This window comes from Chiloscyllium plagiosum, chromosome 7 (genome assembly GCF_004010195.1).
Source record: "Chiloscyllium plagiosum isolate BGI_BamShark_2017 chromosome 7, ASM401019v2, whole genome shotgun sequence".
NCBI lineage: Eukaryota > Metazoa > Chordata > Chondrichthyes > Orectolobiformes > Hemiscylliidae > Chiloscyllium > Chiloscyllium plagiosum.
Genome location: NC_057716.1, coordinates 26,169,770 through 26,187,968, shown reverse-complemented (window position 1 = coordinate 26,187,968; position 18,199 = coordinate 26,169,770). Strand labels below are relative to the sequence as shown.

Below are 18,199 nucleotides of genomic sequence, written 5' to 3'. Positions count from 1 at the left end.
GGTGAGGACCAGTGGGGTTCTGTCCTGGTGGCGATTGGAGGGGCGGGGTTCAAGGCGGAGGAGCAGGAAGTGGAGGAGATGTGGTGGAGAGCATCGTCAACCACGTCTGAGGGAAAATTGCGGTCTTTGAAGAAGGAGGCCATCTGGGTTGTTTGGTACTGGAATTGGTCCTCCTGGGAGCAGATGCGGCAAAGGCGAAGGAATTGGGAATATGGGATGCTGTTTTTACATTGGTAAGATACATAGGGGAACAAAGCACTGCTTACAGTTGGTTCTGATACAAGACGATCGCCCTGCTCTCGTGCAAGCTCACATGATAAGAAAATCTTGCAATAACTGTGCCATTTATACTAATGGGGCCTGAATTGTGTTACAGCCAATACAGGTAAGGGAAGTTCATATTTTACAAATAACGGTCTAAATTCTTCAATCGCATTAAAACCCATTCGCGTTGAAGAAACACGTGTTTTTTGCAGAACTGATTGTAATTAAGTATTCACAGCATTTATAAGGTAAGACCATTAGGATACACGGGTAGGAAGCAGATGCATGCAATGCTGCATTTTGTGAATAAATTTATTATTAAGAACAGTATTACTGTCTAGTTCCAGTTCTGAAGAAGTGTCATAAAATCAAAGAATCCCTGCAGTGCAGGAAGAGGTCATTTCGTCCACTGAACATGCACCGTCCCTCTGAAGAACTTCCCACCCAGACTCCTAACCTATACACGTAACCCCACAATTACCATGGCTAATCCACTTAGACTGCACATCCCTAATCACTAGGGGCAATTTAGCACAGCCAATCCACCCAACCTGTGCATCTCCAGGTGCACTGGTTTCCTTTCACAGTCCAAAGATATACAGGTTAGCTGGATTAATCATAGTTCTAAATTGCCCACAGTGCTCAGGATTGTGCAGGCTAGGTAGGTGAGCCATGGTAAATGTGGGATTACAGGTATAGGTGGGGGTCTGGGTCTGGGTGGGGATGCTCTGTGAAAGATCAGTGTGGATTTGATGGGCCGAATGGCCTTTTTCATCACTGCAGGACTTCTATGATTCACGAACTGGAGCAAACTGTAGTAAACTGGAATATCCAGAGGAAACCCATAATGACACTGGGAGAAAGTGCAAACTCAACGCAGACAGTTGTCCAAAGCTGAAACCAAACCACAGTGCCTGACGCTGTGAGGCAGCAGTGCTAACCACTGAGCCACCCAAAACATTAACTCTGTTTTCTCTCCACTAATGTTGCCAGACCTACCAAGTCTCTCCAGCAGTTTCTGTTTTTGTTTCTTACTTCATTGACTGTCTTGATATTGAATTGGATTGGATTGCATTGGATTAACAAAGGTGCCATGTTGTTCTTATTCTGAGGCTGCTTTGCACTGATCACTGAACATGGCCAGTTTGCCCTCCAGCACTGTCACACAGAAAATTATACATTGCTCCAAAATACTTCAGTGATGTGCAAGCTCCATATCCAATTTATCAGTACAAAACTCCAATGCAAAATAAAACCTCCTCAGACATTTTTCATAAGGTGTAACTGAGATTAGGATGCAGAGTATCTACACAAATTCTCTGAACAACAGCTTCAAGTCAAAACTAATTCCAGTTGTGAAATAACATAATATGAAGAGTTTTGCCAGCAGTGCTCCACCTTTGATATCATCAAAACAGTTTTAAAAATAATTTCATTAACTTCAAAATCCTCTTTTTCATTTCTATTGTTCTGACTACTTTTCATATGGACAATGAATAGAAGTCATTTTGTGGATGAGGTGGTGGGGATGGGAGACTCGAGGAGATGAGGCTGTGGAGAGATGAAATGGCACGGAGAAACTACAGAAGAGTCCTGTGGTATAAGGGAAATCAAGGCAAGACAGGTACAATTGCACACTAAACCAAGACAGCTTAATAACTACCATTTACCACTGTTAATTCATCTCACTTTCAACAGTGTCATTGTGGAGATCTTGAGGCAGGCTAGCTGTCAGAGATAATTTCACTGCAAAGGATGACAGAAGGGAAAGGTAGAGATGGAGAGAAACTGTACGTCCAAGATCTTTCTACCCAAGTCCTTACTGAAAGGAGTCATACATGAGTTAATGCATTATCTCCTGGAGTATTCCCAAACAATCAGGGGTCAGTTAGCTCAGTTGGTTGGTTGGTTGGTTTGCGATGCAGAGTGATACTAACAGCACAGCTTCAATTCCTGTACTGTTTGAAGTTACCATGAAGGTCCCATCTTCTCAACCTCATCCCTCACCTCAGGAGTGGTGACCTTCTGGTTAAAACACTCTCATTTCACTCTCATGAGAGAGGAGCCCTCTGGGACTACGGCAACTTTATTATTTAACATAGGAAATAGGGTCTTACCCATTGACTGGAAAGCTGGCTAGATCAGAGTGTGATTATCAGACATTTTAATGGACAGCAGAAGACCTTTCTTACAATCAAGTTCACCAGACATGAAATAATCTGTCCCTCCACTTCACACCTGCCACTGACCGGACAGCGACTAACCAATCACTTACTGGCATATTTACATTGTTGGCAATACCAGAAATACACCCAGGGAAAAGTGTAGAATCAACAAGGGTCCCCCAGGCCATAAACCCATGCAAAACAGAGTAGGAGTCACATAAAAGGGGGGAAGAGGCAAGAGATGGGGACAGTGGGAGTCAGCACCAAGAGTATGGGAGGATTTTCTTTTGCACCTCTCCCCTCTATCCTTCCCAATCCTGACTCCTTTGATTAAAAAATAGTGAAGCAGCCTCACTCCCTGGAGCCTGCAAGCTTTTGCTTTGCAGGCTTACTGCTTGGCAACTCCCTACCCAACAATGGTGAGGAGTTGGGAGGGCTGCGGAGGCCCTTAAATGGGCATCAATTGCCATTTTAGCACCTCAAAAGGCGTAGGGGCAGGAAGGCTATCCATGAGTCTTCTCATCGAGGGCTTAGTGCTTGCAGAGATGTGAAGGAGTTTGGGTCCTCAACTACTATTCTGCAGCTCCATTCAATTGGCACCCCTACAATGTCACCAAGCTTGCTTAGGCAGAGGGCATTAAATTCTGCCCTTAAAGTGCAAAACTCTTATGCGCTCCAGTCTTGCTATTATAGGATGAAATACACCTTTAAAGACAAGTATCTTAATCTGCTGTCAATTAGAAGCCACCTCTACAGGATAAAATGTATTAATCCCATGACCTGAGGGCAGTCTGAAGCAGCAGCAATAGGAGTAAGATGTGTTAAACTGAGTTCCCATTGATGATTATCTGTAAATAGTCCTAATTTCATATTAAAAACACTGTTGTTTTACCAATTCTTCTTCTTGATCAATATGTTTAGCTCTAACAGAATGTTAAAAGCTCACAACCACCAGTTCAAATGTCATGTCACATCCAGAATCTACTTCTCTAACATACTACCTGCCAATCTCCATAAACTATCATTTACATTTAATCTGCACCCATTCTAAGAAGACCAACGCATTTGAGATACTCCACATCAGCTTCCTCCTACTCATTCCTACCCCACCTTTCTGCATGCCTTCCTGTTCCTTTCCCATGTGCATTCATCTGCTGTTGCTTTAATGCACCTGCTATTCACCTCAACTATCCTTCCAATTTTATTAAAACCTCTGAGAATCCACCCCTTCAACCAAGTCAATTCTCCAAACTACAATTGGTGCCTCCTCTCAGATTCATGTCCACATTTCTCTCTTCCCTTGTAAAGGACGTGCAATTTTAATTTCCATTAAAACTGCACATCAATGCAAGTCGCTGCTGTTGTAAGGAATGGGTGAAAATTAACTTCTTGCAGAATAATTTCTTTAAATTCTATTTTTTTTCCTGCTTAGCAAGTTTTCTGATGAAGGTTGACAAAATTGGTTTTGTTTACTCAAGATTTCACCTGATAAACAATTGGGCCACAGCAAATTGATAGAAGTACAGACCCTCCAGTCAAATTACTTGTCTGACAGCTCAGTCATGGTCAAGTCTTACACTTACAGGGTAGAAATTTGTGCAAGTGGATTTGCAGGGGTGGAGGAATATGGCAGGCAAGCACACATCAAGCTGTTCATAACTTACGTCAGGTGAGATCTAGGGCATTTCCCTGTCCCAACTTCACACTCATCCCAAGTGAGTTGCCAGTTTATGAAGCCAATATTCAAGTGGCCTTGTAAGAATTGCAGAATCGCAACTGTGCCGAGAGGCCATTCAGCTCATTGAATCTGCACCAACCCACCAAACAGCATTCCACCCCGGCCCAGTCCCAGAGTCCCACCATATCCCCGTGACCCCACATTTCCCATGGCTATTCTATTGAACTTGCTTATCTTTGGACTGTGGGGGGAAACTGAAGCACCCAGCAGAAACCCAAGCAGACACAGGGAGAACATGCAAATTCTACACAGATAGTTGGCAGAGGGTGGAATCAAACTGGGTCCCTGGCGCTGTGAGGCAGCAGCGTTAACCACTAAGCCACTGTGCCACCCTTCTTATGAAAAGGGCGATCCCTGCACTTGGCTGATGTGGAATCTGGGGACCACTTTCAGTTGTATTCCTGGTCACTGTTGCCTCAGGGTTACAATTTGACTGGCTGTTCTCTAAGATGGGCTTCCACCCAAGCAAGGGGCAGAATTCCCATCTCCAGACAATAAACTCTCCTGATTAATGACTCCGGTGATCAATATAGATACACTCCCTGGATTCCATGAGTGGTAGCATGATAAACCTTGCCACCCAAGAAATTCATCCTATAGAATAGCACAGCACAGTAGGATGCCATGTAGAAACTATCATCCAAACTATGCATAGCAAGCTCCCAAAAACAGCAATTGGGATACTAATTAAACAGTCTTTTCTGTGAAGCTGTCTGAGGAATAAATATTAGACAGGACATCAGCGGTAACTCCATTTATTTTCTTTAAAACAGCACCTTGGAGCTTTATAAATCCAGCTGAGAAGTCACCTTATATTAAGGTCTCAACCAAAAGAAGGTTCCTCTCACAGTGCAGAGCTTCCTCAGTGCAGCACTCGAGTGTTAATCTTATTTTTTGAGGGCAAATGCTAGATTGTGTTTTGAACTCATAACATTTTGATTCAGACGCAAGAGTTCTAAAAACTGAGCCATAACTGATGCATTGGGCTCAATGATGTATCTCAGCTGGTTGAGCAATAGAGTGGAAGTCATACTGGTTTCGGGTACAGTCCCAGTGGATTGCATTGAGGTACACTATGTTCCAAGATGGAAAAACTGCGTAGTGCGCTTCAAGGTGATGGAACGTTTCTCTTCAGATAGTCCCTAGTTGGTAAGGTTCAGATGGGGACTGGCAGCACACCCAGTAGACTGGCTTCCCAAAAGAGACTGAAGTCCACAGGGAAGGCCTTCCATTTGCTGCAATGTAATATGATAAACCCTATGCACAAGTACCGACATTACCAAACTTTGCACTTGTCAAGATGAAGTCAGGGGAATTACAGACTTTTCTCACTTGATTTCACCCCAAGAGCACCATGCAGATTCATACCAAGACTAACACTGGATCTCTGCATCGGAAAATACGCTCTGCTCTTGTGCTAAGTTCTCTCCAGTTAGATGATTTTATGGACTTTTATGAAGTCGAAAGCTCTCACTATTTTGGCTGAAAGGATCATTCCTGACTTACTTTATTCCCAACCTAGAACTCTCAACTTAAACTCATTTACTTTCTTTAAGGCACTTCTTAAAACCTGCCCCTTTCCCAGGCTTTTGTTCGCCAATCCAGATCCTAATTGTGCAGTTTGTGTCCAATTTTACCCAACAATGAAGCATTTCAAGAAATATTACCAAAGGAAGTTGCTGCTAAAAGTTGTAATTCACAATCCTAGTATCAGTACATCATTATCAGCTTCCTGTTTCTTTTCTGAAGAGTGCCAATATGATGTTTATTAAAAACAGACCCTCTAGTCATTGTCTCATTACTGTTTGTTGGATATTGTGTCTGAATTGACTATATGAATTCCTGTATTACAGCAATGACTACATCTCAAAATGCTTAATTGGTTACAAAGCAATTTGGAAGGATCTGAGATTATGAAGTTTGCCATGACAGAAAGGCTTCTGTTTTGCCCTTACATTCATGTGCCGACATAAAACCTGCATTGATGTAGCATCTTTAATGTAGAAAACTATCTCCAGACACTTCAAACAAGCACAATCAGTCAAAAGAAAATTGATATTGAAACAAAGATGTTAAGAAGGAGTGATCAACAACCTTGCCAAAGTGGTTAAGTTTTAAGGAGTATCTTCAGAGAAAGAGAGGAAGGTGAAAAGGCAAATGGCTGAAGTGCTGGACTGTACTGTTGATGTGCTGTACAGTTTAATCCAGCTATGTATTTTAAAAAGGTGTTTCTCAATGTTGGGGTGAAGAAGGGGAAATAGGGACACGAGGGAGAAATACGCACATGAGACAAAGGAAATAGAAGATTTTGGGCCTGAAATTCCAGGAAAGATCAACAGAAACCAAGCTTGGTGTGACACAATCCGGTACAGCCTAAACCAATGACCAAAATGCATAAATACCATAGCGGTAAAAGGTTCAGAGATTAGAAAATCTACACTGAGTAGTTCACCTCCTGACATCCCAAAGTCTGTCCAGCATCTATAAGGCACAAGTCAGGAGAATGATGGAATACTCCCTTTGGACCTGGATGAAAGCAACTCTAACAACATCAAGAAGCATGAAGCCATACAGGAAAAACAGTCTGCTTGATTGGGATCCTATCCATCACCTGAAACATTGTGTGTGTGTCTCTCTCTCTCCCTCTACCAATGACTTGGGCTGAAAAGTGGCAGGCGGAGTTTAATTCAAATAAATGTGAGATGCTGCATTTTGGGAAAGCAAATCAGGGCAGAACTTATACACTTAATGGCAAGGTCCTAGGGAGTGTTGCTGAACAAAGAGACCTTGGAGTGCAGGTTCAAAGTTCCTTGAAAGTGGAGTTGCAGGTAGATAGGATAGTGAAGGCGACGTTTGGTATGCTTTCCTTTACTGGTATTGAGTACAGAAGTTGGGAGGTCATGTTGTAGTTGTACAGGACATTGGTTAGGCCACTTTTGGAATACCTTGTGCAATTCTGGTCTCCTTCCTATCAGAAAAATGTTGTGAGGCTTGAAAGGGTTCAGAAAAGATTTACAAGAATGTTGCCAGGGTTGGAGGATTTGGCTGTAGGGAGAGGTTGAACTGGAGCATCAGAGGCTGAGGGATGACCTTAGAGGTTTATAAAACCATGAGGGGCATGGATAGGATAAATAGACAAAGTCTTTTCACTGGGGTGGGGAAGTCCAGAACTCGACAGCATAGGTTTAGGGTGAGAGGTCTCTGCTATATCTTTCCCATGAGGAGCAATTGTTTCACGCAGAGGGGGTACGTGTATGGAATGAGGTGCCAGAGGAAGTGGTGGAGGTTAGTAAAATAGCAACATTTAAAAAGCATCCGGATGGGTATTTGAATAGAAGGGATATGGGCCGGGTGCTGGCAGGTGGGACAAGATTGGGTTGGGATATCTGGTCAGCATAAATGAGTTGGACCGAAGGGTCTGTTTCCATGCTGTACATCTCTATGGCTCTATGACTCATAGAACAGCACAGTACACCATCTACCAAGGAGCATCAACTCACCAAAACTGTTTCACCAGCACCTTACAAATCAGCAACCTCTATCACACAGAAGGACAAATACAGCAGGCGTATGGTGGCACCAATACCTGCAATTCTCTTCTAAGGCACATACCTGCCTGACTTGGAAATAACTTGCCTTTCCTTCACTGTCATTGGGTAAAAATCCTGGATCCATCCTCTTGACAGCACTGCAGGTGTCCCTACATCAGGCAGATGTCAGTGGTGCAAGAAGGCAGCTCACCGCAAAATTCTCAAGCGCAAGTAGGGATGAGCAGCAAATGCACATCTCGCCATCATTACACAGAGCAGGAGGATGGGACCAATGGCATGCATAAGAATCCGGGGCAAGATCAAAACCGGTGGCTTCAATGTTCCCAAAAGTTTCACTGAAAGAACCTCAAAATCATCCAGAACAGGATACTGGGCAGCATTAATTCGGTGAAGACATCAAGAAATATAGTTGCTGGTCATCAGCAAACGTGGTCACTTTCAGACTCTGCAGCAACAATATGGAGGTAAAAACAGAAAACACTGGCATGGTCCCAATGCAATCAGACTGGAATTAAATGGGTGTTATCCCACTGAAGGAGCAACAAAGGAAAGGTATTGGGATGAAAGGCATGAGGAATTGTGACAAAGGCTGCAGTAAGGTCAAAAAGGATGTGGTAGAGGGGTAATATCTTGTCACAGTCATACAGGCTGTTACTTGAGATGCTGCCATGAGCTGCTTCACTGCTTTGGCAAGGCTGAAAACTTGGCAGTAGAGATTCAAACACAGAGTTGTGGGAAACTTACCCATTGTCCTGAAAAAAATTGAGGCCAAGGATTTTGAATGTGCTTGCAATGACAAAGAAATGTTTGGTGAGCTTTCTAAGGATGGGAGTAAATGATGCTGGTAATCAATGTGGGGGCACCTGAGGAGTCAGTCAGCCGTTTAGAGGGAATAAAGCGAAGAGGGCAGGAAAATGGCTTTCAAAAAAGAAAAGAGCTTGGAGGCCACAAAGGAAGCTATGGATGCAATCGGCTGAGACAGGAAGGAATATGGGGAGATGTTGCAGAGGTATCTGAACAGATAATCTAAATTTTAATGACAACAAAGTCTGTGGGCTCTTGCCGTTCATTGTTGGAAGTGAAGAGGGCAAGGGAGAAGAGTTTAAGGAGACAATTGAGTTCAGCACAAAGTTTGCTCATTAGGATTATCCGGCAGTAGTATGTGATTTTGGCAGAGCATAATATGACCTGACAGTATCCTTGATGCGACCCACCCAAAATTAATGATAGATGGCTTAATGTTTGTTACATTTCCACTTCCCACACCAATCACCCTTATAACCTCACTGAATGAGATTGTTAGTTAGCAATGAATTAGGGTCAGTTTTAAGCTCTGCACTCGTGCTACAGGAAATAAGATTCATTACACATGATCGTTACACTCATCAGAGAAGGAAACATGAAGTTATCTCAAGCAGAATGAAATAGCCACTATTAAAGATTCAGCTGCTGGATCAATGGTTAGTTGTTAATCTCATAGAAGAATCACAGACTCCCTGCAGTATGGAAGCAGGCACTTCGACCCAAAATGTTCTCACCAACCCTCTGAAGAGTAACCCTCCCAAATGCATTCCCCTACCCAACTGCTCTGCATTTCCCTGACTAATGCACCTAACCCACACATCCCTGAACATTATGGGCAATTCACCAAGCCTGCACATCTTTGGTCCATGGGAGGAAACTGGAGCACCTAGAGGAAACCCATGCAGACACAAGGAGAATGTGCAAACTCACCACAGACAGTCACCTGAGGCTGGGATTGAACCCGACTATCTGGCGCTGTGAGGCAGCAATTCTAACCACTGAGCCACCATGCCGCCCAGAGTTAAGTTGAAGAAGGGAATTGTTAGATCCAGCCACAGCACTTGGCAAAACCTTGTACAGACAAAATGAGGAAAATATATCCCTTTTCACACTTGGGTGGTCAACCCACTGCGAACAGGGCAAAGATTCCTCAGGTTTTGTACAATATGTTGGAGATGGAGTGGTGAGAGAGAGAGTGGAAAGAGAGAATAAGCTATGAGAGGGAATGAGGCAGAAGAAAGAAATATGGAGAGAGAAGCTAAAAGTGAATGAGAGGAAAAGGGGTGAGAAGAGAAGAGCAGGGTCAAAGAAAGTGAAAATGGGGGCACGAAAGACAGAAGGGGGATGAGAGAAAAGGAGGAAATAGAGAAAAGGAGGAGCAAAACAGAGAAAGAGGTGGCAAAAGAGAGAAAGGGGCAATGAAAAATAGAAGCAGGGGTTTAAAGATTGAAGGGGAAGAGACTAAAGGTTGGGGGGGGGTATGTTAGATCAAGGGAAAGAAGAGGGGAACAAAACGGTGGCACAGCAGCTCAGTGGTTAGCACTGCTGCCTCATAGAACCAGAATTCCCTTGGGTGACTGTATGGAGTTTTCACATTCTCCCTGTGTCTCTGTGGGTTTCCTCCCAGTGTTCCGGTTTCCTCCCACACCCAAAGATGTCCAGGTTAGATGGATCAGCCACAACAAACGTGTGGTTACATGGATATGGGGGGTGGGGGGAGGGGTGTGGTGGTTTGGGTGACATGGGCAGAATAGCCTCTTTCTGCACTGTAGGAATTCAATGATTCTAAGTGAGAGAAGGGGGGACCAAACAGGGAAAAGGGATGGGGGGGGGGGGGGAGAACAAGAGAGAGGAGGGGTGAGAAAGCCCCCAGTTGCTGACAAAATGAACATGGCCAAATCATGTGTGTTTATTTTAATTATCTGGGAGCTTGGAGTTCCTGTTGTTATCCGGTTGCTGTCTCCCTGGAATTAAGAAGCTGACACTGAAACTGTTGTCAATTCTCAGGAAAAACCCATCTGGTTCACTAATGCCCTTCGGGGAAGGAAACTGCTGTCCTTACTTGTCTAGCCAACACGCAACTCCAGATCCACAGCAAGATGACTGACTCTTAATTGCCATCAGGGCAATAGATGCCAGCCTAGCCAGCAATGCCAACCTCCCATGAATAAATTTTTTAAAATCTTATTATTGAGTGGTGCGAGGCCTATTTGTACCTAATAGCATCTGATCTCACCTCATTGAGAAATATTGTCTTGTTCTCCCACTGCTATGGTAGGGGAGTTGGGAAGTCATATCTAAGGATTGGAGGGAGCATGCTAGAATGCAACGGGGACAACAGTTGGGATGGGGAAGACACAGCATAAAAAGATGGGAGACACTGGTGTATTGGAGGACTTGGCATACGGGGAGAGGAGGAGTGACTGATAGCCACAACCACCCTGGCTTTGATGAGGAGACAATGCTGCACAATAATTGGCATAACTACGTTGCAGGCTTGGGGCTTGGCTGAACTGTTGGGAAATGAAGTCATCGTTCAAAGATGGGTTTTGGAACATGCAAAAGCTCAGCACTGATGGCCTCCTCATGGAGTGGTAAAGGTAAACCTCATGGAGGTTCAGTGTATGTGTGTGGTGGTGGTGGTGTTGGTGGTGGGGGGCTTGTTTATCATGACTGGGACTGGACTTGGAGCATTTTGTTTTGACTGGGGGAGCAGGCTTTGCCTGCGAGGCCCTTCAAGGGCTAATTGAATTAATCATGCACTTGCAATATGCACCTTGAAGACATCTATAATCACAGCACCCTGCATGGGAAATGGATGGAGCGTCCAAATGTGTGGAATACATATCATGGTCACAAGCACAATCTCAATCACATTACTGGCCATTGCAGATTGAAGATGGTCATCACAGGTGACCTTAAAACAGCTACCTCTAGGTCACAATTAACAAAGGCAATGCAAGGTCTCATAGGATGCACAGGGACATGGAGGTGATTTCTCTTCCCATCTTTAACTTGAAATATTCACCAACATGCTCTTAAATTTAAAGCTGCCTTTCTTGGGTGATGTTGCAGTGGAAAGACAAGGCATCTGTAATCCCACACACTTACAATCTCATGTTGAATTTGTGTAACATGACTTGTACTGCATACATCAGAATAAGGTTCCTATGTCAAAGGTCCATGTGCAAACATTCCATTGGCCCTCCGTGTCAGAGCCCTCCATGTCCCATTATACGGTAAAGCATCTTAAACCAGCAGCTGTGAGTGACTGCTGAAAACACAAGTTACTTATACTCCCCGCACAGATTCTTTGCAAATATGTTTGACGGATCCAGCTACAACAGGGGTTGCTACGATGCAAAAAAGGCAGAGAGAAATTAGGGAGGAACAGGTGCTCTGGTGAGCGCAGGACCAATAGCGACCTCCAGCAGCTGCTAAACAGTCCCACTTTTCGGTGACAGTGTCCTGGGACACCCTCAGTCTGTGGCAACACTGCACCTCACTCATCTGGAGGAAATTACAACAAGGACAATATACCGTGGGCCTCCTGGACCTTCTGCACATCCTGAAGGGACCATCAGTTGGGACGTTTGACATGAAAGGAATTGAAGCAAGTGTAGGGTTCTCAGATGGAATGTAGTGAGATGGGTAACCTGTGAACTCTACCTGTAGGTAACCTATTCTTAAAGGGCAACATGCACTTGTATTTGTAACAAAATATCACCTATGCGCCCTCAGGAGTGATTTTTTTTGTTCCCCTCCCTTTGTATGCACTATGAAGAGCAGCTCCTAGCTGATCTGGTGCACGGGGTGTGGTTTTAAAAATGGCGCTGGAACCAGGAATCCTGAAGTCCTGGCATTGGCGATCATCGAAATTGGGAAGTGAAATAAACCTATGACTTTGCTCTTGTATTTTAACTGGGTAACTGAACTGGGTGGGGGAGGTTGATCAAGATTTGAGTTTTGACTGCATACTTCCCTACAGGAGAAGGTGAACAACATTATGTTCACAACGGTGCAAGAGTCAGTTGCAATGATATGCTGTCAAGTGGGAATGACACACCATGAAGGGAGATGCAAAGAAGTGGGCATTAAAATCGGTAATATAATCCGCATCATCTGCAAAATACTACAAAGTAGCCGCAGCTGTTTTTGAAGATCTAACACAAAAAGCAGGCGAGTGTTTAATATCGCTAAAGTGTAGCATGACAGGCATGTCACATCAAATAATTCCGGGTCATCATAAATTCTGCATTAAGAAAGGACAGATCAATAAATCTGTGTAGCTGGTTAGTGGAACATAGATTCTGTCTTCCGGATCTTGCTTTCATCATGCAGAAACAGATGTATTTTTTACCTCCAGAATTCTGTCTCCTGACTGCAGTCTGCCATCTTTTACTGCTGCTCCTCTTTGCAGAATATTTTTAACCAAGATGGGACCGGGTCCATGGACAGATGACTCTCTGGTAACTACTGTGAAACCAAGACCTTCTGGACCTGGGTATTAGAAGAAATCATGGAAAAGTCACTGGACAAAATATTTATTGATCATGAAAAGCATTAAAATTTTATTATAAATTTACAATCAATTACACCACTCCTCCTAGCAAAAAGGAGGCTGGATAAGAGTTAACAAGATCAGAAATTGCTGGAAAAACTCTGGCAGCAGCAGTGGAGAGAAAGCTCTTAACTCTACTTTCTCTGCACAGATGCTGCCAGACCTGCTGACTTTTTTCCAGCAATTTCTGATCTTGTTTCTGATTTCCAGGGTCTGCAATTCTTTGCTTTTGCTTTTCTTTAATGCTAACTGAGAGTTACTATCTTAATATCAAGGCAGCATTTGATAGAACATGGCAACAAGCAGCAATACTCTCTAAGTTCCACAGCTGTTGTAGGTTCCTTACATACCACGTAGACTCCTCGACATCCCCTTCTGGAAACTGCTGCTTCTAGTTGGACCTTGTAGGTCCACACAAAAGGAGCAAAAATCAGAGGGATTGCCATTAAGGAGCCTTAATAGTAAGTAGACCATAGGTAGCACAAAAGAAGCATGTTGTGGTTAGTGAAATCAAAATGTCTCAGCACGCCAGGAGGTATTTAGGGCATTCTATATGTTAGACCCAAACATCTTCAATAGCTTAAGCACTAATCACTTGCAGAAGAATCAACCAGCACCTAACCTGTAAGTAGCTGATGAACCTTTAATAAAGGTTGGTGCAGGGTCTTTCCTTCTGCTGAACGTGTGCTCAGCAGTAAGAGGTTAAGAGGGCGCATTAGCTGCAGCATTATGCTTCAGAATGGTTATTACTGGTGTTCAAATCAGCATTATTTGCTGGCTGATTCCATGGAGTCCCTGCTTTGCAGGCTTCTCACGGATGCTCACGCTGCTTCCAATGCCTTCACCAGTTCGGTGTCTGCTGCAGCACACCCCACAGCAGGTGACAACATTTTGGTGTTCCTAGGGCAAGTCACCCCAAGTTCTCATTGCATAGCTCCACAAAGTGAGGTTAAAGTTGAACAATGTATGCATTGCATAGTGAGTATCAAGAAATAACTTGGTGCTTTGAAACATTATATGAACAATTGTATTATGACACAGAGTTGAGATAATGAGCAATCTTTGTCATACTCATGTATCTGCACATGAAGAAAATGCTGATCCCATGCTATGGAGGGAAGTGACAGCTGAAAACAGTTAATGAGAATGTTCATTTCCAAAGGGGACATTTTCTCAGGCCCCAATTGATTTCCAATGCCCAGTACACTCCAGTTAATGGGCATCTAGATAATGGGAAATGTTCATTTAAGAAAAACATTTGTTTCCGTAGCAGCTCTCAGTTCATTTTCCATATAATGTCAAGTGTTTGCATTTTAATGACTGAACACTTCAGTGTCTTCCTTGCTACAACAGTGAAATTTAGCTTTAAAGATAATCTTTTTCATCTTAACTGCACACAAAATAAATTTGTAATCGTACATGTCATAAAAGTCAGTATCAGCATGCTGCTTTTGACTCTGGGATCTTACATTTATACTCATCTGGACCACGTGAAAAATTCTGAAGTAATCTTGTTGTATTCTTCTTGTGTTACCTTCATAATATCATATAGTACACATGAGATGGTGCCAAATGAAGGAAAGAAAGGCTTACATTTCAATAGCACCTTTTACAACCTGAGGTCACCCTCAGCACTTTGCTGGTTTGGAAGTTCTTCTAAACATAGTCATAGAAGTTGCCTTCCGTGAAAGGAAGTTGGCATCTAATTTGCATACAACAAGGTCCCACACATGTGTTAATAACCAGATATTCTTTTTAAATCACTGTTGATTGAAGGATTAATATCAACCAGGACACTGGGGATATCTCCCCGCTCTTTTCAAAATCAGTGCTGTGGGATCTTTGATGTTTACCCAACAGTGCTTACGGGACTTCAGTCTCATGCCTTGTTCAAAGAAATGGCATCGCTGACATGCAACACTCTCAATAATTCAAGAATACGTCAAAATGTAAATTTCATGCTAAATTCCTCAAGTTAGATTTGTACCCACGAGCTTTTGACTCCAAAATGTGCCGTAAAAAGTGTAACATCATTCAATAAGTAACACAAAATACCCTTTTATTAACTGGGCCCATATTCAAAACACTGTCAGTATTGCTACCTACATGAATCCTACATGGGGAGTCTCCCCTTGTAAAACAAGACATTTGACTTTTTATTTCTCAGAAATAAAGTGCTCTGCTGCCTTTGTGCCGTTCATCACTTTTCACATGATCTCGCTGTACCATTGGACAGGATTTATGACCCATTCCTTCTTTCCCCCATTTCAGTAGCAGTACTCTAACTCTGCTGCCCTTCCAGACTTAGCAAACTCACCTACTTTTTATTGTTCTTTCTGTCCCATTCTGCCATATCTTTGTGCCTTTCCTATCTCCACGATCTATGCCCACTTAGTCAAGGACCTGTCATCAAATACACCATTTGGTTTTGCCTATCTCATGGCTCTTTCTTTCCCACTTCTTTCTACAGTCTCCATAACTACCTCTTCTGAAGTTGAGCTGCTACTGCCAGCCTCTGCCAAATGACCTCTTTTTGGCAACTTCTTGTTAGAGGAGAAACAGAAGCAAATTGCTCATTGAAGACTGAGACACACTTGTGTGTGCACATGCATCGTTTTAAATTAACAATATTGCATGGAAGAAATAGAGAAGGGCAAAGGATGAGACTCTCTCCGAGAAAGAGACTGGGCAAAGAGGTAAGACTGAGATCAACAAACTGTACCAAAGAAGAAACAGATAGATAGGGAGACAAAGAGTAAAGGCATAGGAGAGTAAGTGGAAGTTGGAGGGCGCAGGTGACAGCAGACATCAGTTAGAAATCACAAGATAAAGGAGAGTTTAAAACATGTGAAAGATACAACCTTTGCTATGAGAAGGTGTATGGAGGAATTATGATGTAGGTAATGCAAAGAGGCAAAGTGATAGACAGAATGGGATGTTTAGAAAGCAAAACTTTCCCAGCTCACCTGAGCATACTTCAGAAATCTGACCCTAACACTTGTGCAAAATCCTGCCCATTATGTGCAATCTGTATTAAACATATTTTGTGTAATACTTTACTTGTCATACTTAGTTCAGTATATCCTACAAACTATAAAGGTGTGCACTCAATACAGTGAGCAGAGACATAGGAAATCTTTATATATACACACTACAAATGTCTAGCTAAATCACTGTGGCAGTTGCCCCTCCATTCTGCAGACCAGACCATAATAAGTGGTTATAATTGATCTTGCTCACATAATTTGTATTATAAACCGGTCCCCACTGACTGCATTTTACTGCAGAAGTAATCCTGTTGAACATTCAATTCACATCTTTGAAAAGATGCACAGGAACCAAAGGCAATCTTGGAGTCTTGGTTAAGTATACAGCTGCACCTTGATGCTCCTGAGCACAGTGGTAGCATCCCCACCTCTGGGCCAGAAGGCTTAGGTTCAAGTCCCACCTGCTCCATATATATATCATAACATCAAGTCATAGAGCCAAAAATAATGTAAACAGACTTTTCAGTCTAACCAGTCCATGCTAAAACATAATCCTAAACTAAACTAGTCCCACCTGCCTGCTCCTAGCCCATCGCCCTCCAAACCTTTCCTATTCACGTAGTAACCCAAATGTCTTATAAACTTTGTAATTGTACTCACATCCACTACTTCCCCAGGAGGTATATTCCACATGTGAACCACACTGTGTAAAAAATTTGCCCTTCATATTTTTTTCAAATCTCTCTTTTCTCACCTTAAAAATGTGCCCCCTAGTCTTGAAATCCCCCATCCCAGGGTTAGGACAACTACCATTAACCCTACCTATACCCCTCATTATTTTCTAAAGTCGTCTCTCCAACATCCTATGCTTCAATGAAAGATGTCCCAGCCTTTCTTTTGTTTGAACAGGTTGATCAAAAATATCTACAGTTGCTCCGTCACAACATTTAATGAGATTGGGTTAGGAGTGATACCACAACAAAATGCATTTCGCCCTCGATGGTTGAGGGGTCAAGTCCATATCCAGAGACATGAATGTAAGATCGAGGTTGACATTCCAGAGCAGCAGTGAAGGACTACCACACTGTGGGATGCGCAGCTTTTGGATGAGATGTTAACTGAGACCCTGACTTACTTTGCAGATAGGTGTAAAAGGTCAGGGTCAATATTCATCCCTTAATCAGCACGAGAAACATGCTGTTTGTAAGGGTTGCTATGCATAAATTGACTGCTGTGTTTGCCGAAATTAAAACAATGCACGTCCAACTGCGTCATAACACACACAAAAAAAATACCTTTTCTCAAATCAATTTTGATCTTTTTTCCTTGTTTCTTGGGCGCAACTCCCCCAAAGGATGTTGGCGAAGATGTTTTCTTTGACACTATTGAGTGACTGTTACTCCTCGAGTGCTTGGGGCTACTGATCTGTGTTGAAATCAAGGGTGAGTTGCTCTCTGGGCTACTGGGATGAACCAGGTCTGTTGGTTTGCTGGAGGGCTTTGACCGCAACAGAGGTGGAACCATGGCTTTGGAATCGTCTTCGTGGCTGTGAGCAGTGAGGGGTCCAATTACAGACTTTTCATAGCGATCCCTGTTATAACTTGGAACTATCTGGAGCTGGACAGTAGGCAGCTGCATGGCATTACGAAACACCTCCTGTGCTCTGAAATTCAAAACAGGATTTTGAAGTTAAACTGTGTCATTAAGGCCTGAGGCTCGAACAAAACGGAAATGTCCCATGATGTGGATGCCCTCTCCACACCTCACACCACCCAGACAGAAATTACATTCAAAAGGGGCTGAGCAGTCTTTCATCTTAGCTATGAGCCAATTGCTACAAAGTGCACAAGAGCAGCATTCAGTAGAATCATGGAATACTTACAACAAAGAAAAAGAGGCCATTGAGCTCATCGGGTCTGCACTAAATCTCTGAAGAGCATCCACGCAGACTCAAAGCCCCCACTCCATCCCTGCAACTCTGCATGGGTTTTTTTTACCATGGCTAACTCACTTAACCTGCACTATGGTGCAATTTTTAGCATGGTCAATCCAACCAACCTGCACTTCTTTGAACTATGGGAGGAAACCTGGAGGAAACCCATGCAGACACAGGGAGAACATGCAAACTC

The 18,199-nt window shown here is 43.2% G+C and overlaps 1 protein-coding gene across 5 annotated transcripts in view; it reads right to left on the bottom strand.

Annotated features, from left to right (window-relative positions):
• Positions 1-18,199, bottom strand: part of LOC122551426 (partitioning defective 3 homolog B-like) — a 979,113-nt gene that overhangs the window by 503,847 nt on the left and 457,067 nt on the right. For all 5 annotated transcript variants that reach the window (XM_043693310.1, XM_043693308.1, XM_043693311.1 and 2 more), the window contains exons 8-9: positions 17,366-17,733; positions 12,883-13,022 (exon numbers count right to left, since the gene is read on the bottom strand). In XM_043693310.1, coding sequence (XP_043549245.1) covers positions 12,883-13,022; positions 17,366-17,733 — 508 coding nt within the window. The remainder of the gene's footprint in view (positions 1-12,882; positions 13,023-17,365; positions 17,734-18,199) is intronic.